This window comes from Pristis pectinata, chromosome 43 (genome assembly GCF_009764475.1).
Source record: "Pristis pectinata isolate sPriPec2 chromosome 43, sPriPec2.1.pri, whole genome shotgun sequence".
NCBI classification, from domain to species: domain Eukaryota; kingdom Metazoa; phylum Chordata; class Chondrichthyes; order Rhinopristiformes; family Pristidae; genus Pristis; species Pristis pectinata.
In genome coordinates this window covers 3779712-3802385 of record NC_067446.1, presented here as the reverse complement: position 1 = coordinate 3802385, position 22674 = coordinate 3779712, and the positions used below count along the sequence as shown (strand labels likewise).

The window sequence follows — 22674 nt, the reverse complement described above, 5'->3', positions numbered from 1 at the left end:
TTCAAGTGGTTCTACGTTAATACTGGGAGAGCTACAACCTGCAGGGGCCAGGAATCAGAGAACTTAGAACGGTCCAGCACAGGAACAGGCCCTTCGGCCTGCCATGTCTGTGCTGAACACAATGCCGAGTTAAACTAAATCCCTTCTGCCTGCACACAATCTATCTCCCTCCAGCAGGCACGGTAGTGCAGCGGTTAGCGTAACGCTATTACAGCGCCAGTGACCTGGGTTCAATTCCCGCCGCTGTCTGTAAGGAGTTTATACGTTCTCCCCCTTGTGTGTCTGCGTGGGTTTCCTCCGGGTGCTCCGGTTTCCTCCCACATTCGAAAGACGTACGGGTTAGGAAGTTGTGGGCATGCTGTGTTGGTGCCGGACACTTGCGGGCTGCACCCCCCCCCCCCCCCCCCCCACAGAACACTCTATGCAAAAAGATGCATTTCGTTGTGTGTTTCGATGTACATGTGACTAATAAAGAAATCTTAAACATGTGTCTATCGAACAGCCTCTGTCATATCGGCCTCCACCCCCACCCCTGGCAGCACATTCCAGGCACCCACCACTCTCTGTGTAAAAGAACTTGTCCCGCACATCTCCTTTGAACTTTCCCCCCTCTCACCTTAAATGCACGTCCTCTAGTATTGGACATTTCTATGCTGGGAAAAAGACTATCTGTGCCTCTCATTAACCTCTATCAGGTCTCCCCTCAGCCTCCAGAGAAAACAACCCAAGCTTGTCCAACCTCTCCTCATAGCTCGCGCTCTCTAATCCAGGCAGCATCCTGGTGAACCTCTTCCGCGCCCTCTCCGAAGCCCCCGCACCCTTCCCGTGACCAGAGCTGCGCACAAGCAGAATCTTTAGCCAGCAAATGGCCTCCCTAACGTGTGTTCTCACGCAGTTACCAGCCCTTTATTGAGGCGGAGGACGGGCCCTGTCGTTTTAGTTGGCGGAGGGGTCTGACCCTATTCCCTAAAACCCGCGGTGCTGGTTACGTCAGCCTGACAGCGAGGGCTCCCTTCGTACTCTGGGCAGTTGTGGCACCGGCGACCATCTACATGGGAGCCACGGGGAGGCTGCAGGCGCTGTGATCTGGAGGAACTCAGCGGGTCGGGCAGCATCTGTGGCGGGGAATGCACAGTCGACGTTTCAGGTCGACCGTTCCCCTCCACCATCCATTCCCCTCCACAGATGCTGCCCAACCCGCTGAGTTCCTGCGGTGCCTTTGTACGTTGTTAATCCTTTCACATTTTCCCTTTTGTATTTGGATTGCGGCCGTTTTGTCTTACAGTGGGGTGAAGCTTCGGGGAATACAGGGGTTGAACTTGTCCCACCAATGAGGAGCTTTGGTCTTCTTGGTATCTTGCATGTCCCAGCAATGAGGAGCTTTGGTCATCTCAATGTCATCTCTCTCCCTGCTCTCCTCCATTCCTCCCCCTCCCCTTCCCTCCCCCCTCCTCTCTCCCTCCGCCCTTCTTCCCTCCCTCCCCCCTCTCTCCCCCCCCCGCTCTCCCCCTTCCTCCCCTGCCCTCCCCTCTCCCCCTCCATTCCCCTCCTCCTCTCCCCAATCCTCTCTCTGCCCTCTTCCCTCCCACGCCCCACAGTGCGGAGCGGACCAGAGTGGAGGATGTCGGAGGGTTGGGAGGACTGCCCGGTGCTGCCGGTCGGCTGGAAACGCCGTGAGGTTTATCGCCGTTCCGGAGCCACCATCGGCAAGTCGGACACCTACTACATGAGGTAGTGGGACCCCAGCGTTCCGGGTGCGCGGGGAGATGGCGCAGGGCCGCTCCGGGACACGGAGGGGGGAACGGGGCGGGCGGGGGAGCCGGTGACCCCTGCGTCACCACCTCAGAGTTATCCAGGGCAGTAGAGCTGGTTAACACAGTTACTGCTTGTTAGGGGCGTTGGTTACCAGTGGGGGTGTTGGAACGTCAGGAATGCTCATCACTGGGGCGTCGGTCCCGGTTAACGCCAGGGTAACCGGGTCAGGTGCTGGCGGGGGGGGGGGCTCCGCACTGACGCTGGCTGCACGCTGGGGGGGCTGCGCTACGGCGGGGGCTCCGTGCTGGGGCTGGCTGTTTGCTGGGGCGGGCTCCATGCTGGGACGAGGCTCCACGCTGGGACAGGAGCTCTGCGCTGGGACTGACTCCGTGCTGGGGGGGCTGCGCTAGGGCGGGGGCTCCATGCTGGGGCTGGCTCTTTGCTGGGGCGGGCTCCGTGCTGGGACAAGGCTCCACGCTGGGACAGGAGCTCTGCACTGGGGCTGGCTCCACGCTGGGGGGGCTGTGCTAGGGCGGGGGCTCCGTGCTGGGGCTGGCTCTTTGCTGGGGCGGGCTCCGTGCTGGGACGAGGCTCCACGCTGGGACAGGAGCTCTGCGCTGGGACTGGCTCCGCACTGGGGCGGCCCGGTGTAACTCTGCGATGTCTTCAGTCCCACCGCAGAGCGATTTCGGAGCAAGGTGGAGCTGGTCAAGTACTTTGGGGACGCGCTGGATCTCACCTACTTCGACTTCAAGAAGGGCATCATCCTGCCCCCGGACGCCAAGGTGAGGGGGTGAGGTTCTAGGGCTGGGGGGGAGGTGGGGGGGTAGTCAGTATCCATGTTCACCTAGACCAGCTGTCCGGTGATGCTCCCACCCCTCACCGCCCCTCCCGCGGCGCGGCGCTCCCCCCTCACACCCCTTCCCCCCTCACATACCCTCCCGCGGCATGGCACTCCCTCCTCTCCTCACCCCTCCCTCACCGCCCCTCCCCCTCCCCACCTACGCTCCTGCGGGGCGGCGCTCCCCTCCCCTCCACCCCCCCTCCTCACCCCCGTTCCCCTCTCTCCGACCCTCCCATGGTGCTGCGCTCCCTCTCCACCCCTCCCCTCACCTCCCTCCTCCTCACCCCTCCCCTCCCCCTTCACGTCCCCCTCACCTCCCCACCCCTTCATCCCTCCCCACTCACCTCCCCTCCCCTCCCCCCCACCCCCACAGATGCCGGGCACCACAGTGACTCTGTCCTCCGCCACCCCGCACCACCACCCCCTCCACAGATCCGGAGGTCAGTGAAGAGGCTCAGCACGTCGTCCTGCGAGGTGGACGAGGAGCAGCGGGACCACTGCCACACCCCCAGGAAGAAGGCCAAGGCCCCCACAACCCTCAGCCCCGCACACCCCAAGGCCGAGAAGGTCAGCGAGGCGGAGGGCTTGTCCGCAGAGCCCCTGGACACGTTGATTGCGTGAGTGCACGGGGCGGGAGGGGAGGGGTCCGGCAGGGGAGCAGGGGTCGGGTGGGGTGTCCCACCACCGGCAGAGGCAGGGGGAGAGGGGTCACTGAGGGACGGTGTGAGGGAGGGGGATTAACGTCAGTGGGGATACAGTCAGTGACACGGCACTGGGGGAGAGGGGTCACTGAGGGACGGTGTGAGGGAGGGGGATTAACGTCAGTGACACGGCACTGGGGGAGAGGGGTCACTGAGGGACGGTGTGAGGGAGGGGGATACAGTCAGTGACACGGGGCACTGGGGGAGAGGGGTCACTGAGGGACGGTGTGAGGGAGGGGGATTAACGTCAGTGGGGATACAGTCAGTGACACGGGGCGCTGGGGGAGAGGGGTCACTGAGGGACGGTGTGAGGGAGGGGGATTAATCACTGGTTGGTCTTTAATTGCTGTGGGGATTTGGTGACCTTGTTACAACTGTCGAGTTGTGCTGATCTGTGCTTTGTGTGTCAGAGCGGCTTCTCGTCTGCTGTTCCACCCACGCAAGCTCTGCATCTGCTTATCGCTGCCTTGCACACAGCCCACATCTTTGTAAACCTTGTGCTTAATATATCTCACTGTCTTCCCCCGTCCCACGGACCGTATCTACGTCTGTCTGTCTGTGTCTGCATGGGTGTCTCTCTTTCTCTCTCCCTCTCTCTCTCTCTCCCTCTCTCAATCTCTCTCTCTGTCTGTCTCTCTCTCTGTCTCTGTCTCTCTCTCTCTCCCTCTCCCTCTCTCCATCTCTCTCTCTCTCTCCCTCTCTCTCTCTCTCCCCCTCTCCCTCTCTCAATCTCTCTCTCTGTCTGTCTCTCTCTCTGTCTCTGTCTGTCTGTCTCTCTCTCTCCCTCTCTCTCAATCTCTCTGTCTGACTCTCTCTGTCTGTCTGTCTCTGTCTCTGTCTCTCTCCCTCTCTCTCTCTCTCTCTGTCTCCCTCTCCCTCTCTCAATCTCTCTCTCTGTCTGACTCTCTCTGTCTGACTCTCTCTGTCTGTCTCTCTGTCTGTCTCTCTCTCTCTCTCTCTCTCTCCCTCTCCCTCTCTCAATCTCTCTCTCTCTGTCTGTCTCTCTCTGTCTCTGTCTCTGTCTCTCTCTCCCTCTCCCTCTCTCAATCTCTCTCTCTCGCTCTCTGTCTGACTCTCTCTGCCTGTGTCTCTGTCTCTCTCTCTCTCCCTCTCTCTCTCTCTCCCTCTCCCTCTCTCAATCTCTCTCTCTGTCTGTCTCTTTCTCTGTGTGTGTCTCTCTCTCTCCCTCTCAATCTCTCTCTCTGTCTCTTTCTCTGTCTCTCTCTCTCTCTCTCCCTCTCTCAATCTCTCTCTCTCTGTCTGTTTCTCTCTGTCTGTCTCTCTCTCTCTCCCTCCCAGCCCACCATCCTCTCTTATTGTTCGTCCCCGCCCCCAGCCAGTGGCCGAGGTCAGATGCTGTTCACAGCTGGATCCCCTCAGTGACGCCAGTACTGCGCAGTGTTTGAACAAAAATAGTCGAGAGCTTTCATCCTTGGAGGAGACAAGGAGAGCTTTGACTCAGAGTTCCTCGCTCTGACCTTGTTCCGGCTGCTCCCGTTCTCCCACTGCTGGCCGGCCTTCCGAAGGCTCGGGTCCCGTCCCGTTCCCGCACCGACCCCGGCTGGGTCCCGGAGGCTGCCTGTACCTGCCCTCCCCCCCCCCCCCCCCCCCCCGCCCCAACTCCCCTCCCCTACACCCTGCCCCCACATCTCCTCCCCCACACCCTGCCCCCACACCCTGACCCCCCCCCCACGTCTCACATCCCCTCCCCCACACCCTGCCCCCACCTCCCCCAATACCCCAACACCCTGACCCCCTCCCCTCCCCTCCCCCACCCTGTCCCCACCCTTCCCCCACACCCTGTCCCCACCTCCCCCAATACCCCAACACCCTGACCCCCTCCCCTCCCCCACCCTGTCCCCACCCTTCCCCCACACCCTGCCCCCATCTCCCTTCCCCCACACCCCGACACCCTGACTACCTCCCCTCCCCCACACCCTGCCCCACCTGGCAAGATTCTCCCCCTCACACACACACACACACACACACACACACACACACACACACACACACACACACACACTGGGGGTGGGGGAATGCCAATGAACCCACTGAACCCGCACATTCGCTGGGACGTGGGGGGGGGGGACCTGAGAACCGGTGGGGGGGCCCACGGGGTGCAGACTCCGCACACATACTCTCTCTCACACCCACATACACTGAGACACACACACACACACACACACACACACACACACACACACACACCCCGACAGAGAGAGGGAGAGACACATACACACACACCCCGACAGAGACAGACAGACAGACACACACACACACACAGAAACACAGAGACACACACACACCGACAGAGAGAGGGAGAGACACACACACACACACACACCGACAGAGACAGACAGACAGACACACACACACACACACACACACAGAAACACACACACAGACACAGAGACACACACACACACACACACACACACACACACACACACACACAGAGTGGCGGAGGTTGGGATTGAACCCGGGTCTCCAGGGCCATAAGGCAGCGGCTCTAGCCCCTGCACCACCGTGCCGGAGACTGCTCAGTCCGTGGCAGGGGGTCACACAGAAGGGAAGTTTTGTTCAAGCCAGAGTATCAGGATGAACTCAGGAAGAGCAGGGTGGGAGGGGAAGGAAAGGAGCACAAGAGCAAGTCGCCAGTGGCTCTTGTGACGCAACTGCCTCGCGCCTGGAGTGGGAATCGACGGCCACCTCCTCCCGCCCATTCTCCCCCTCCCCCTCGTGGCGTGGATCCAGCTTCCCCTTCCCTCCCTCGGGAGAGTGATTCCCACATCTTCCCTGCACTCTCACACAGTGAATCTCCCTGGTATTCCCACTCAGATTGGTGCAGCCTCTGCCTCACAGCCCCAGAGACGCGGATTCGATCCCAACCTCCAGAGCTGTGTGTGTGTGTGTGTCTGTGTGTGATTGTGTGTGTCTGTGTTTGTGTCTGTGTGTGTATCTGTGTGTGTGTGTGTGTGTGTGTGTGTGTGTGTGTGTGTGTGTGTGTGTGTGTGTCTTTGTGCGTGTCTGAGGGGGGAGTCGTTGGAAATGTCGGGGAAATGGGAATTGGTGTAAATGGGTGGTTGAGGGCCGGCTCAGACTGTGTGGGCCGAAGGGCCAGTCTCCCGTGCTGGACGACCATCGGTCACTGAACTGATAGATGCAGTCACCCACCGGCGCTACTGTTGGAGTCACAGAGTCACCCAGCACAGAAACAGGCCCTTCAGCCCAACCGGTCCGTGCCGACCCAGAGTACCTTCTTAGCTCGTTCCCATCTGCCTGCGTTTGGCCCCTATCCCTCTAAACCTTTCCCATCCATGTACCTGTCCTAGTGTCTTCAAAACGTTAATGTACCCACCTCACCCACTTCCTCTGGCAGCTCGTTCCACACACGGTGAAGAACTTGCCCCTTTAAACCTTTCCCCTCTTACCTCAAACTTGTGCCCTCTAGTTTTAGATTCCCCGACCCTGCGGGGGGGGGACGGTGACTGCCCCCCCTTATCTACGCCCCTCGTGATGTTATAAACCTCCATCAGGTCACTCCTAGCCTCCTCCGCTCCAGGGAGAACAGTCCCAGCCTGTCCGGCCTCTCCTTATAACTCGAGCCCTCCAGTCCCGGTGACATCCCGGCCGCTGGAGGAACTCGGCGGGTCGGGCAGCATCTGCGGAGGGAAGTGGACAGTCGGCGTCTCCGGTCACCGCCCATCTCCCCTGACAGGCACTGCCCGACCCGCTGAGCTCCCCCAGCGCTCTGTGTGTGTTGCAGCGGATGCCAGCGCCCACAGCCTCCTGTGTCGACACAGCTTTCGTGATGTCCTTCCTGTAGCTGGGAGGCCCGGAGTGCAGACCGAGTAAGCCGTGATGTTTCCTGCTCACTCCCCCCAGCGCCTCTCCCTCTCAGGAGGCTAAAGACATCTGGCACGTCCCCCGTCCGCCCTCAGCGATTTTTACCGATGCACCACAGAAAGCATCCTATACGGGTGCATCCTGGCTCGGTACGGCAACTGCTCTGCCCGGGGCCGCGAGACACCGCAGAGAGTTGCGGACACATCACGGAAACCAGCCTCCCCTCCGCGGACTCCGTCTACACTTCCCGCTGCCTCAGAAGGCAGCCGGCATAATCAGAGACCCCCGCCCACCCCGGGCATTCTCTCTTCTCCCCCTCTCCCATCGGACAGAAGATACAAGAGCCTGAAAGCACGTCCCACCAGGCTCAAGGACAGCTTCTACCCCGCTTATAAGTGTTGAATGGTCCCCTAGTACGACAAGATGGATTCCTGAAGTCGCGATAAGATGGACTCTTGACCTCACAATCCACCTCGTCGTGGCCCTTGCACCTTATTGTCTGCCTGCACTGCACTTTCTCTGTAACTGTGACACTTTATTCTGCATTCAGTTATTCTTTCTTTATTCTTAAGTCTTTTTATTAGTTTTTGAATTAATACAGATTAATATGTAACATCAATGTTTGTACATGTAATACAAAGAGGTCAGGAGAACAGTCATGGCATGGATAATCATAAAGAACAATAAAATATTTTTTAAAATTCTGTAGATCCCACCATCTCTTAATAAATGAATATAATATAAAAGAAAGGAAAGAAAAAGATTTATTATATATATAAAAGACAAAGAAAAAATCTCCCCAAATCAGTAAGAAAAACTATAACCAATATATCAAACTAAACTAAACAGAAAAATTTCAAAAAAAAAGTCTGGGCTAAAATTTCTCTGTAGAAACAGAGCAATATTATGTCGTCAACTCTGTTCCTCTAAGTTGGAAAGTTATTGAAAGGGGATCTACATCATGTGAAAATACTGAATAAATGGACTCCAAATATCTTCAAATTTAAGCAAAGGATCGACAGTGCCACTCCTAAATTTTTTCCAAGTTTAAACATGATATAGTTTGAGAGCACTCTGTTATTGGTTTACCTTGTACGAGCTCGATACACTGTGTACGGACGGTATGCAAGACAAGTTTTTCACTGTACATGTGACTATAATAAGCCCACACACCACTAACTCCCCAGTGGCCTGAGTGGGGGTGTGTAGCTGCCAGTGTAACAGGCACAGCGTGAGCTGACTCTCTCTCTCTCCCTCTCGTCTCTCTCGGTGCAGGTGTTGTGAAGGCTGTCAGCAGTGGGTTCCGGGAGTGCTGTTTGGCCCTAGAAAGAGGCGCCTGCGGTTCTATTGCGCCGAGTGCAGAGGCAAGTATTGCGACCTTTGGACTCTGTCAACACGTCTCTCAATCACACCCCTTATTTTACTCTTGCAGTGTAGCAGTCAGTGTGACGCTATTACAGCACCAGCGACCCGGGTTCAATTCCGGTCACTGTAAGGAGTCTGTACGTTCTCCCCGTGTTTGCGTGGGTTTCCTCCGGGTGCTCCGGTTTCCTCCCACGTTCCAAAGACGTACGGGTTAGGAAGTTGTGGGCATGCTATTGTTGGCGCTGGACAGTTGCGGGCTGCCCCCAGAACACTCTACGCAAAAGATGTTGTCTGGATGGGAGACCACACTTGGAGTATTGTGTTCAGTTCTGGTCGCCCCTTTATAGGAAGGATGTGGAAGCTTTAGAGAGGGTGCAGAGGAGATTTACCAGGGTGCTGCCTGGATTGGAGAGCATGTCTTATGAGGATAGGTTGAGTGAGCTGGGGCTTATCTCTCTGGAGAGCAGGAGGATGAGAGGTGACTTGATAGAGGTGTACAAGAGGCATAGATCGAGTGGACAGTCAGAGACTTTTCCCCAAGGCGACAATGGCTAACACGAAGGGGCATAATTTTAAGGTGATTGGTGGAAGGTATAAGGGGAATGTCAGGGGTAAGTTTTTTACACAGAGAGTGGTGGGTGCGTGGAACGCACTGCCGGCAGAGGTTGTGGGGGCAGATACATTGGGGACATTTAGGAGACTCGTAGGTAGACACATGAATGATAGAGAAATGGGGGGCTATGTGGGAGGGAAGGGTTAGATAGATCTTAGAGCAGGGTAAAATGTTGGCACAACATCGTGGGCCGAAGGGCCTGCACTGTGCTGCAGTGTTCGATGTTCTATGCACTTCACTGTGTGTTTCGATGTACATGTGACTAAATAAGAAATCTTATCTCATCACAAGAAGAACAATCCAGCCCCTTTCACCGAACCAACAATTGTGTACTTAAACAGGTATTGACCAATTAAAATCCTTGGGCTCCTTCGAATCCCTCATCTGCATACAGAAAATACCAATCACATTCAGGTGTTAATGAGTAATAGAAACTACAAGTTAATAGCCAACAATCCCTCAGAGTTGGTCAAGTTATTTTCCAATAGTTAGTATGTGCCTTACAATCCTTATCTGCTCTTGTTACACCCGGTGACCTCGGCTCCTGTACTGTACAACAAGGAACGACGCTGTCAAGGACATTGCTCCTTGAGGGCACAGCTCCTCGTTGTACAGTGCAGGAGCAGGGATGACTGCAGACTGCAAACCATCTCTGCCCACACACCTTCTTAACCCTTGCCTGGCTGCAGCGCCCACACTTACCCCCCACTCCCCTCGCTTTTTGGCCCATAGAGGACAACTCAACTCTTACTGAGCTTCAGTAAGAGTTTGCAGAAATCTGTGGTCACGGGTGTTGGCCGTTGGATCGCGATGGAGGCGACTGCCCCACAGAGTGATCTTGGGGAAGGGATAGAAAACCGAATACCGCAACGCCGAGTTTAAGAGAAGATAATACTTTAATTCACATCAGCCCCAAGTATAAGATATTTCTTTTATCAGTCGCACACACATCGAAACACACAGTGAAATGCGTCTTTTTGCGTAGAGTGTTCCTGGGGCGTAGCCCGCAAGTGTCCGGCGCCAATGTAGCACGCCCGCAGCTTTCTACCCCCGTACGTCTCTGGAACGTGGGAGGAAACGGGAGCACCCGGAGGAAACCCACGCAGACACGGGGAGAACGTACAAACTCCTTCCAGACAGCGGCCGGAACTGAACCCGGGCCGCTGGCGCTGTAATAGCGTTACGCTAACCACTGCACTCGATAGAGCTACCCCCGCCCCCACTCACCCCTAACAGGGAATGCAGCCAGCTGAAAGGCCCCCAAGGTGACGGAGGGTGTCCTACGTAACTGCTGCCCAATCACCTAGAACATATCCAACACCTAGACCCCGAGAACATATCCAACACCTAGACCCCCAGAACACACCCAACACCAAGACCCCTAGAACATATCCAACATCTAGATCCCTAGAACATATCCAACACCTAGAGCCCTAGAACATATCCAACACCTAGACCCCTAGAACATATCCAACACCTAGACCCCCAGAACATATCCAACACCTCATATGATCTTAACCTTTGCCACACATACACACCCCCTCACCCACCCCTGTAGGAGCTGCTGAATTCCTCCAGCATCACAGTGCGTCTCACCAGCAGCTGGGTGTCATTCTGAGCCCTACAAACATTTGGCAGTTTCAGGGCTGCAGTCCCCCTCCCCCCCTCCCTGGTCGCAGGATTCCTCTCCCTTCTCCTGGGAACGTTTTTTATAAATGACTTGGATGAGGATGCAGAAGGTTGGGTTAGTAAGTTTGCTGATGATACAAAGGTCGGTGGTGTTGTGGATAGTGTAGAAGGTTGCTGTAGGTTACAACAGGACGTCGATAGGATGCAGAGCTGGGCTGAGAAGTGGCAAATGGAGTTCAACCCGATAAGTGTGAAGTGATACACTTTGGGAGATCGAATTCGAAGGCAGAATACAAGGTTAATGGCAGTGTGGAGGAACAGAGGGATCTTGGGGTCCATGTCCATAGATCCCTCAAGGTTGCTGCGCAGGTCGATAGGGTTGTTAAGAAGGCAGGTGGTGTGTTCACCTTCATTAGCCGGGGGATTGAGTTCAAGAGCCGCGAGGTGATGTTGCAGCTCTATAGAGCTCTGGTCAGACCACACTTGGAGTATTGTGTTCAGTTCTGGTCGCCTCATTGTAGGAAGGATGTGGAAGCTTTAGAGAGGGTGCAGAGGAGATTTACCAGGATGTTGCCTGGATTGGAGAGCAAGTCTTATGAGGATAGGTTGAGCAAACTAGGGCTTTTCTCTTTGGAGAGAAGGAGAATGAGAGGTGACCTGATAGAGGTGTACAAGAGGCATAGATCAAGTGGACAGTCAGAGAATTTTCCCCAGGGCGACAATGGCTAACACGAGGGGACATAATTTTAAGGTGATTGAAGAAAGGTATAAGGGGGATGTCAGGGGTAAGTTTTTTTACACAGAGAGTGGTGGGTGCGTGGAACGCACTGCCGGCAGAGGTTGTGGGGGCAGATACGTTAGAGACTCTTAGATAGACACACGAATGATAGAGAAATGGGGGGCTATGTGGGAGGGGAGGGTTAGATAGATCTTAGAGCCAGATAAAATGTCGACACAACATTGTGGGCCGAAGGGCCTGTACTGTGCTGTAGTGTTCGATGTTCTATAACGTTACCGGATTACCGCAAGACTCCCGCGGGTCGGGAGGCGCCTGTGAGAAGACAAGCAGAGTTTCGGGAGGGAGACTTTTCCTGTCAGGACTGTTCCTTTAAGGGAAGGAGACGGGGCTGAGTGGGAGTGAGGGTGAGAGCACCAGAGAGAGAGAAGGGCCGTGAGAGGTTAGAGCAGCTTAGGATTTGACAAGGTAGAACATCAGAACCAGGTTTATGATCAGTGACGTATGACGTGAAATGTGTTGTTTTGTGGCCCCTCCCTCGCTGTCCCTCGCGTGTGAAGAGTGCGTCGTGAGGTGCAGTAATCGCAGCCATCTGCAGTGCTCCCTCACCGCCCCTCCCTCTGTGCGGCACTCCCTCCTCCCCGCCCCCCCCTCAGTGCGGTGCTCCCTCACCACACCTCCCTCAGCGCGGCGCTCCCTCCTCCCCGTCACACACCCAGTCCCAGGGCACGGGCCCGGTGTGGGCACACACCTAGTCCCAGGGCACGGGCCCGGTGTGGGCACAATCCCAGTCCCAGGGCACGGGCCCGGTGTGGGCACAATCCCAGTCCCAGGGCACGGGCCCGGTGTGGGCACAATCCCAGTCCCAGGGCACGGGCCCGGTGTGGGCACACACCCAGTCCCAGGGCACGGGCCCGGTGTGGGCACAATCCCAGTCCCAGGGCACGGGCCCGGTGTGGGCACACACCCAGTCCCAGGGCACGGGCCCGGTGTGGGCACACACCCAGTCCCAGGGCACTGACTCTACTGTGTTTGTCTCTCCCCCCCACCCACTCCCACCACCCACTCTCCCTCCACCCACTCTCTGCCCCCTCCCTCTCTCCTTCCACCCACTCTCTCCCCCTCCCTCTCTCCCCCTCCCTCCACCCAATGCCTCTACCCACTCTCCCACCCACTCTCTCCCCTATCCCCCTTCCCCTCCCTCTCCCCACACCCTCCCTTTCTCCACATTTCCCCACCTCAGCCAAGCGCCGGGAACTCGGGAGGAGGTTGAACTACTACAAGGTAAGGAAGGGGAGCCCTGTTCTCGCTCGGCTGTCGTGCACCGTGGCTATCTTGGGCTTTTCGAACCAACCTTGTGATTCCAGTCCTTCCAGCCTCCCCTCCCGCCCCTCACGTTCCCTCTCCCCACCCCCCATTCACCTCCCCACCTCCGTTCTGGCTGTTCTGTAGAGGACGTGGGGTGGCTCGGAATATTTCACTGAAGAGTCGAAGAAAGAGGGAGAGACGGGGAGAGTGAGGGGGGCGGAGTGAGGGAGGGGGGGTGTGAGAGTGAGGGGGGAGAGAGAGGGGGGAGTGAGAGTGGGAGGGAGAGGAGGAGGGGGGCAGTGGCTTTTGTGTCCCACTCACCGAAGGGATGGTTATCCCCCTCCTCCCCTGCACCCCCCTCTGTCAATGGCTCCCTGGATCTCTCGGGCTATCCTCTTCCTCTGGGGGACCGACCCACAGGTGACAGCGGTGCTGAGGGGGTGGGTGAGGGGGGAGACAGTGCACCCACTGTAGTGGGGGAAGGAGGGGTCTGCTGTCCTTGGGGAGAGCCGCTGCCTCAGCTCTAGACCCGGTTCAATCCCGACATCCGCCACTGTGTGTGTGTGTGTGTGTGTGTGTGTGTGTGTGTGTGTGTGTGTGTGTGTGTGCACGCGCGTGTGTGTGCGCGCACGTGTGTGTGTGCGCGCACGTGTGTGTGTGTGCGCGTATGTGAGTGTGCGCGCATGTGAGTGTGCGCGCATGTGTGTGCGTGCGCGTGTGTGCGCGCGTGTGTGTGTGGAGTCTTCACCCTCTCCCTGTGACCCCGTGGGTACCCCCTGGGCGCTCCGGTTCCCTCCCCATGTCCCGACGGGGTGGGTGGGTTAATCCTTCTCCCCTGCCTCCCCCCCCCCCACCCACCCAACCCCAAGTGTGTGGGTGAGGGGTCGGTAGGAACACAGGGAGAGCAGGTGACATCAGTGGGACTGCTCTGTGAACCAGCACGGACCAGATGGGCGGAACGGCCTCTCATGTCGTGAGCTCAGAATGCCCAACGTCTCATCTGTGTCGTGGTGGTGTCTCTCCATCTCTCCCTCCTCCTCACTCCATCTCTCCCTCCGTCTCTCTCTCTCTATCTCCCTCCCTCTCTCTGTCTCTGTCTCTCACCCCCTCGTCTCTCCCTCCCTCTCTGTCTCTCTTTCACCGTCTCTCCCACTCTCCCCACCCTCCCCACCACCGTCTCTCTCGATGTGACCCCAGACCCTCGGCGAACTTGCTGGCGCCCCCAGAGGATGAGGGTTTTTGTAGGTTGATTTGTAACGGAGACGTGACTGCAAGTTGCCTGTTGTTTGTCTCTCCCCCACCAGCGTTTCGGCTGCGGCGAGTGTGAGGGGTGTGCGGTGGCCGAGGACTGCGGCGTGTGCCGGGGATGCGTCGCCAGGAACTCGGAGAGCGGCCGGAAGTGGAAGTGCGTCCGGAGGCGGTGCCAGAGACTGGTGAGGGACGGCCTCCCCCAGCGCCCTACCCCTCCCCACCACCCCCCGCAAACCCCTCCCCACCACCCCCCAACCCAACATCAACCCAACAACCCTCCCCCAACCCAACCCAACCACCTCATCCCCTCCCCGCCCCAACCGCACATCACCCCATCCCCTCCCCGTCCCCAACCCAACATCACCCCATCCCCTCCCCTCCCCAACCCAACATCACCCCATCCCCTCCCCTCCCCAACCCAACATCACCCCATCCCCTCCCCTCCCCAACCCAACATCACCCCATCCCCTCCCCAACCCAACATCACCCCATCCCCTCCCCGTCCCCAACCCAACATCACCCCATCCCCTCCCCTCCCCAACCCAACATCACCCCATCCCCTCCCCTCCCCAACCCAACATCACCCCATCCCCTCCCCAACCCAACATCACCCCATCCCCTCCCCAACCCAACATCACCCCATCCCCTCCCCCAACCCAACCCAACATCACCCCATCCCCTCCCCGTCCCCAACCCAACATCACCCCATCCCCTCCCCTCCCCAACCCAACATCACCCCATCCCCTCCCCTCCCCAACCCAACATCACCCCATCCCCTCCCCTCCCCAACCCAACATCACCCCATCCCCTCCCCTCCCCAACCCAACATCACCCCATCCCCTCCCCTCCCCAACCCAACATCACCCCATCCCCTCCCCGTCCCCAACCCAACATCACCCCATCCCCTCCCCTCCCCAACCCAACATCACCTCATCCCCTCCCCGCCCCAACCCAACATCACCCCATCCCCTCCCCGTCCCCAACCCAACATCACCTCATCCCCTCCCCTCCCCAACCCAACATCACCCCATCCCCTCCCCGTCCCCAACCCAACATCACCCCATCCCCTCCCCTCCCCAACCCAACATCACCCCATCCCCTCCCCTCCCCAACCCAACATCACCCCATCCCCTCCCCTCCCCAACCCAACATCAACCCAACAACCCTCCCACAACCCAACCCAACCACCTCATCCCCTCCCCTCCCCAACCCAACATCACCCCATCCCCTCCCCGTCCCCAACCCAACATCACCCCATCCCCTCCCCTCCCCAACCCAACATCACCCCATCCCCTCCCCTCCCCAACCCAACATCACCCCATCCCCTCCCCGTCCCCAACCCAACATCACCCCATCCCCTCCCCGTCCCCAACCCAACATCACCCCATCCCCTCCCCGTCCCCAACCCAACATCACCTCATCCCCTCCCCGCCCCAACCGCACATCACCCCATCCCCTCCCCGTCCCCAACCCAACATCACCCCATCCCCTCCCCTCCCCAACCCAACATCACCCCATCCCCTACCCCAACCCCAGGACCCCTCCCCCAATCCTGGGACCCTCCTTTTTGCCAACCCAACATCATCCCATCCACTCCCCCTCCCTCAACCCATGACCCCATCCCCTCCCCTCCCCCACCCCGGGATCCCTCCCCCAATCCTGGGACCCTTCCCTTTCCCCAACCCCGCGACCCATCCCTCAACCCCGGGACCCCTCCCTCAACCCCAGGACTCCTCCCCCAACCCCAGGACCCCTCCCCAATCACAGGACCCCTCCCCCAACCCCAGTACCCCTCTCCCAACCCCAAGACCCCTCCCTCAATCCCAGGACCCCTCCCCCAACCCCGGGAGCCCCCCGTCCCTCACCCCGGGACCCATCCCCCAACCCCAGGACCTATGTAGCTGTGTATATATATATATCTATATATATATATATATATATATATATATATATATATATATCTATGTGTGTGTTTGTGTGTGTGTGTGTGTTTACTCATGTATTGTCTCTCTGCAGAAGGAGCTAAAGGCAGAGGCACTCTGCAGGAGATCATCAGGGGAACCAAAGGTGCGTGTGCACGCTCGCTCGCATATGTTTCGGTGTGGGTGCTCTCTCGTGTTTCAGTGTGCTTGCCCGTGTGCACCTGCTTGCGTGCCCGCCCTAGTGGCTCCCTGGCCGCACGTGTATGCGTGGGAATGCACACGCCGGCGTGGGCAGTTGTATTTTTCAGCGTACCTGCCTGCGCCTTGGTGCGCGCCTGCCAGCTGGTCAGCTAGGTGGGGCTTCACCCAGTCCTGCTTCAATTTGGGTCGTGGGGCTGTCACCCCAACTCCTCGCCCCTGTGCCGAGGTTCACCGGACCCTGCTCCCTCCACCTGTGGAGAGAGCCTCGTGCTGTGAGGGAGGGGCGGTGAGGAGGGAGTGCCGCGGGAGGGGCGGTGAGGAGGGAGCGCCGTGCAGTGGGAGGGCCAGTGCGTTCTGTCCTGCTACATTGAAGCGTGGTCTGCGTGACTGCAGCCTTCAATTAATAATTGAACTTCACTTCTTGCTCAGAAAAAGATAAAGTCGCCCCTCCGTGGGACGAAGAAGGCAGTGACGCACAAAGCAGCCCCGGCAGACGTCACGTCTGAAGACAAGGCTGGTGCCCAGTGCAAAGTCCCAACGGCAAGTACCACCCGTGTGGAAGGAGCTTCACCCTGTGTCTGACCCTGGGAGTGTGTGATGGGACGGTATAGAGGGAGCCTCACCCTGTGTCTGACCCCGGGAGTGTGATGGGACGGTGCGGAGGGAGCTTCACCCTGTGTCTGACCCCGGGAGTGTGTGACGGGACGGTGCGGAGGGAGCTTCACCCTGTGTCTGACCCTGGGAGTGTGTGATGGGACGGTATAGAGGGAGCCTCACCCTGTGTCTGACCCCGGGAGTGTGTGATGGGACGGTGCGGAGGGAGCTTCACCCTGTGTCTGACCCCGGGAGTGTGTGACGGGACGGTGCGGGAGGTGGGGGGGCGCGTTGAGACCATTGACAGTCCCCCTGTGTGGTGTAAAGTCTCCCCTAGTCCACGCTCCGACAGGAGAATGTGGGCCTTATCTAGCGTATCGTGACTGAGGTTCGGGGACTGTGAGCTGAGGGCTAACAGGCTGCCTCGTTCTTCGTTTATTCCACAGAAAAAGATCCCATCTCACCAGCAACTGGAGAAGAAACCTCCGGTGAGGAAAATCTCCCACTCGGGATCCTTGGTATGAATCAGGCGCGGACGTTGTTGTTGCTTTGATGGGTGTGACCCTGCGTCCGTGGGAGCTGCGGTCCTCGGGCCCCGAATTCTGGCGTTCGCCAGCGATCCACAGCCTGTTCCTGGAGACGCTCCCAGTCCGTGCGGGCTGATCGGGGGCCGCCAGAGGCTCCGCTGTCCTTCTGGCCTCGTGCAACTGTGACCTTGATTCGGCACTCTCACCGGCCAGCCCTAACCCTTTCACTCCCCCGCCCCCCGCACCCCACCACAGACCCTCCCCCTCCCCTCTCTCACCTACCCAGCTGGTAGAGCCGCCAACTCACAGTGCGAGTGACCCACGTTTGATCCCGACCTCTGCTTGTGTGTGTGTGTGTGTCTGTCTGTCTGTCTGTCTGTGTGTATGTGTGTGTGAGTGTGTGTGTGAGTGTGTGTGTGTCTGAGTGTGTGTGTGTCTGTGTGTCTGTGAGTGTGTGTATGTGTGTGTCTGTGTGTGTGTGTGTGTGTGTTTGGAGTCTGCACGTTCTCCCTGTGCGTTCCCCCCCGGTGCTGCGGTTCCCTCACATGTCCCAATAAACGTGTGGGGTCGGGGGGTTAATTTGCACCCCCACCCCGTGTGTATGTGTGAGAGGGAGAATCTGTGGGGTAAAACGACAAATTTCATATCATATGTCAGCAATAATAACCTGACTCTCTCTCTCTCTCTCACACACACACACACACACACACACACACACACACACACACACTCGCTGCTCCCAAAATGTCGAGGCAGGTGGAACAGGGAACACTACAGCACAGTGCAGGCCCTTCGGCCCACAATGCTGTGCTGACATTTTACCCTGCTCTGAGATCTATCTAACCCTTCCCTCCCACATAGCCCCCCATTTCTCTATCATTCATGAGTCTGTCTAAGAGTCTCCCAAATATCCCTAATGTATCTGTCCCCACAACCTCTGCCGGCAGTGCGTTCCACACACCCACCACTCTCTGTGTAAAACGTTACCCCTGACATCCCCCTTATACCTTCCTCCAATCATCTTAATATTATGCCCCCTCGTGTTAGCCGTTGTCACCCTGGGGAAAAGCCTCTGACTGTCCACTCGATCTATGCCTCTTGTACACCTCTATCAAGTCACGTCTCATCCTCCTCCCCTCCAAAGAGAAAAGCCCCAGCTCGCTCAACCTATCCTCATAAGACATGCTCTCCAATCCAGGCAGCACCCGGGACAGGCCCTCTCCTCATTACCACCACCGGGGAGGGGTACAGGAGCCTGAAGACCCACACTCGAGGATTCAGGGACAGCTTCTTCTCCTCCGCCGTGGGATTCCTGAACCCGTGAACACCACCTCGTTATTCCTCTCTGTACTATTTAATTATTTTGCAACTTTGAAGTGATTCTTACGTCCTTGCGCTGTACTGCTGCCGCAGAACAACACATTTCACGCCCTGTAAGTCACAGATAATAAACCTGACTGAGTATTTAGTGGCAAGAGGGAACTTCTGAAGCTTCTAAGAAAGTCCAGGCGCCGGCACGCCTTCCTCGTGATCGCATCTACATGCTTGCCGTCCGTAACGTTAACGCCCGCCCGGGGATTTGAATCCGCTGACCCTCACCCTCTGCCTCTGTCCCAGCCGTGAAATCCAGCCCCTGTGCACTCGCCGCTGTCCGGCCTCGCCCGCGCTCATCTGCTGCTGGGGGGGGCAGAAGGGGAATGGGATGGGCTTGCGTTGGCGGTGTGGGTGCGCGGAAAGCGACGTGGGGGGTTCTGGCTGCACGCACACCCTCTCGAACGGCGTTCCTTGTCTCCCCTCCTCCAGAAGAAGGTCAAGACTGACAACGCGGCACCAAAGGCTGAGGTGGTCGAGGAGGAGAAACCCGCGGTGAGTCATTGCTCCGGGACCCCCGGCGGGGGGGGGAGGGGGGGGGGTGGTGGTAACCGACGCAGGGCTGAGGCCATTCGGTCCGTCGCCCCTGTGCTGGAACAGGAATATGACCCGGTCTGTGAACCCCCAGTGTAGACCCCAGACTCCAGAACAGCGAAGCCTGGGTTTCACTGGGGTTCCCCGTTCTGGGAGTGGGGTCCACACTTTCCCCTTGGCTCCCTCCCGTCCATCCCCCCTCCTCCCTCCCCTCGACCCCCCTCCTCCCCTCCCACTTCTCCCCCCTCCTCTTCTCCCCCTATCCTCCTCATCCTTCCTCCCCCCTTTCTTCCTGTTCATCCCTGTTCCCACCTCATTTCTCCTTTCCCACTCCCCCAGTGGCGCAGCGGGGAGAGCCGCTGCCCCACGGCCCCAGAGACCCGGGTTCGATCCCAACCTCCGCCGCTGTGTGTGTGTGTGTGTGTGTGTGTGTGTGTGCAAGAGTGACTGTGTCTGTGTGTATCTCAGTGACCATATGTGCGACTGAGTGACTGTGTGTCTGAGTGATTCTGTGTGTGTGTGTGTGTCTGAGTGACCGTGTCTGTGTGTATCTGAGTGACCGTATGTGCGACTGAGTGACTGTGTGTGTCTGAGTGACCGTATGTGCGACTGAGTGACTGTGTGTGTCTGAGTGATTCTGTGTGTGTGTGTGTGTCTGTGTGTCTGTGTGTATGAGTGACTGTATCTGTGCCTGAGTGACTGTGTGTCTGAGTGATTCTGTGTGTGTGTGTGTGTGTGTGTGTCTGTGTGTATGAGTGACTGTATCTGTGCCTGAGTGACTGTGTGTTGTGTGTATGACTGTGTCTGTGCCTGAGTGACTGTGTCTGTGTGTATCTGAGTGACCGTGTGTGTATCTGAGTGACCGTGTGTGCGACTGAGTGACTGTGTGCGTCTGTGACTATGTGTGTGTCTGAGTGACTGTGTCTGAGTGACTCTGTGTGTGTGTGAGTGTGCGGCTATGTGTGTGAGCGTGTCTGTGAGTTTGGAGTCTGCACCCTCTCCCTGTGACCCCGTGGGTCTCCCCCTGGTCTCCAGTTCCCTCCCACCTCCCAACGAACATGCGGGGTGGGTGGGTTAATGTGAGTGTGGGTGAGGGGGAGCATCTGGGTGGGGTGGGGGGGTGGAGTTGATGGGAATGTGGGGGGAGGGGCTGGAATGAAATGGGGCTGGAAAGCGCGGTCGGGTGATGCTGACGGGAGGGGCGGTTCCCGAGAAAACTAACGTGTGTGTGTGCGTGTCCCCCTCTCTCCGTACCTATCCCCCCACAGCCGAAACCCTGCCCACCGCTGAAGGAGGAGCCTGTCCCGGAAAGGCCGGACACTCCCCCTGCTGAGACGGCGGACACTCCCCTCCAGGTAGGTGAGGGGGGCGTGGACAGTTCTCCCCCAACACCCACACCCGAACTCCCCCCACCCCCCACCCCAACTCCCCCCACACCCACCCAATCTCCCCACCCACACCCACCCGATCGCCCCACCCACACCCAACCTATCCCCATCCCCACCCCAACTCCCCCACACCCACCCAATCTCACCCCACCCCCACGCGACCTCCCCTCCCCCCACCCCCACACGACACCGCACCCCCCACCCCCACCCGATCTCCCCCACCCGACCTCCCCCCACCCAATCACCCCACCACCACCACCCGACCTACCCCCCACACCCCACCCGATCTCCCCCACCCGACCTCCCCCCACCCAACCACCCCCCCACCCACACCTGATCCCCCCCACCCCCACCCAATCTTCCCATCCCCTACCCCCACCCACTCTCCCCTCACTCAGGAGGGTGTGGATACCGGGACGGGGGGAGGACGGGGTGGGGGGCTGTGTGTGGGTGGTGGGGGGGAGAGGGACCGCCGCCCCGGCACCACCCTGTAACAGCACCGACGCACCGGGGGGGGGGGGGGTGGGGGGTGGTAGGGGTGGGGGGGGGGGGTCTTCGCAGGCCCCCAAGTCTGGGGCAGAGCGATTGAGCTCCGGCTGTTCCCCCACCATCCTGCTGACCCGAGGGGGTCTCCCCTCCCCCTCCCCCTCCCCTCCCCACCTCTCCCCCATCTCCCACTCTCCTCCCTACCCCTCCCCCCTCCTCCCCTTCCCTCCTTCTCCCCTCCCTCCCCTCCCCTCCCCTCCCCTCCCCTTCCCTTCCCTCCCCCTCTCCTCCCCACTCCTCCCCCCACCTCCCCCATCTCCCACTCCCCTCCTCCCCTCCCCTCCCCGTCCCCGCCCTGCCCCTCTCCCGCATCCCCTCCCGCCCCTCCCCTGCAGCCCATCCCCTCCCACTCCTCCTCCTGCCCCACCCCACCCGTCCTGCATCCCCTCCCCCCTCCTCCTCTCTCCACTCCTGCCTTCCCCATCCCCTCCCTCTCCCTCCCCCCTCTTCCCCTTCTCCCTCTTTCTCTCTCCCTGTCTTCCCCCCCCTCCCCTTCCCTGTCCCTCCACCCCCCCAGTTTTCCCTCATCACTGTCAGATTCAACCCCTCCCATATTCTTCCCACTTCCCCCGAAACCTCCGGGCCTGTTAATCGGCGACCAGCTTCAGCCTGCGGCCCTCGACCTCGGTCCCCGCCCCTCCGGTCCCCACCCCTCCACCAGACTGCCTCCTCTCGTCCCAAGGAATTTCCCAGCCACGGGGAACCGACTCCCAATGCCTGCTCATCATTTTCCTGCCGCCCGCGTTCCCCCTGGGATTTAACGTGCTCTGTTCATCTCTGGAGGCACCACACCTCCAACCTCCTGTGTTCGACGTAGCTTGGAGTTTCCACCCTGATCTCCACCGTGTGTGTGTGTGTGTGTGTGTCTGTCTGTATGTGTGTGTGTGTGTGTGCACATGTCTGTGTGTGTCTCTGCGTGCGTCTGTGTGTGTGTATTGTCAGTGCGTGTGTGTCTGTGTGTGCGCATGTATCTGTGTGTGTGACTGCATGTGTGTGTGTCTGTGTGTGTCAGTGTGTCTCTGTGTGTCTGCATGTGTGGCTGCATGTGTATGCCTGTGTGTCTGCATTTGTGTGTATCTGCATGTGTGTGTGCATGAGTGTGTGTGTGTGCGTGTGTGCGTGAGTGTGTGTGCATGTGTGTGTATGTGTGAGTGTGTGTGTATATGTGTGAGTTCGTGTGTGTGCATGTGCGTGTGTGTGTGTGAGAGAGTGTGTGCGTGTGTGTGTGTGTGTGAGAGAGTGTGTGTGTGCGTGTGTGTGTGAGAGTGTGTGTGTGTGTGTGTGTGTGTGGAGTCTGCTCGCTCTCCCTGTGACCCCGTGTGCCCCCCCCCAGTGTGGGTGGGTGAGGGGGTAGAACCCGGGGCAATAGATCACCGGGAGCGGGAATAGCACCCAGCTTCCTGAAAGCCCTTGGAAACGTTGCTGAGTCTCCAGAGCTCCGGGTTTCGGAAGTTAGCGCGGTAACTGAGTGTGTTGTGTCTTGCTTGGTCCTCGTGTTGTCCATTTGCTGCCATTGTTGTAATCCCTGTGACTCTCTCTTTGT

At 58.5% G+C, this 22674-nt stretch overlaps 1 protein-coding gene across 17 annotated transcripts in view; it reads left to right on the top strand.

Annotated features, from left to right (window-relative positions):
- Nucleotides 1-22674, top strand: part of LOC127566545 (methyl-CpG-binding domain protein 1-like) — a 112994-nt gene that overhangs the window by 61740 nt on the left and 28580 nt on the right. For 13 of the 17 annotated variants that reach the window (XM_052008958.1, XM_052008953.1, XM_052008944.1 and 10 more), the window contains exons 4-14: nt 1599-1731; nt 2426-2540; nt 3032-3216; nt 8422-8510; nt 12733-12773; nt 14102-14230; nt 16065-16115; nt 16601-16711; nt 17212-17283; nt 19096-19158; nt 20466-20552. In XM_052008958.1, coding sequence (XP_051864918.1) covers nt 1622-1731; nt 2426-2540; nt 3032-3216; nt 8422-8510; nt 12733-12773; nt 14102-14230; nt 16065-16115; nt 16601-16711; nt 17212-17283; nt 19096-19158; nt 20466-20552 — 1053 coding nt within the window. In that variant the 5' untranslated portion in view covers nt 1599-1621. The remainder of the gene's footprint in view (nt 1-1598; nt 1732-2425; nt 2541-3031; nt 3217-8421; nt 8511-12732; nt 12774-14101; nt 14231-16064; nt 16116-16600; nt 16712-17211; nt 17284-19095; nt 19159-20465; nt 20553-22674) is intronic. The other 4 variants (XM_052008957.1, XM_052008954.1, XM_052008949.1 and 1 more) reach the window with 1 other exon arrangement.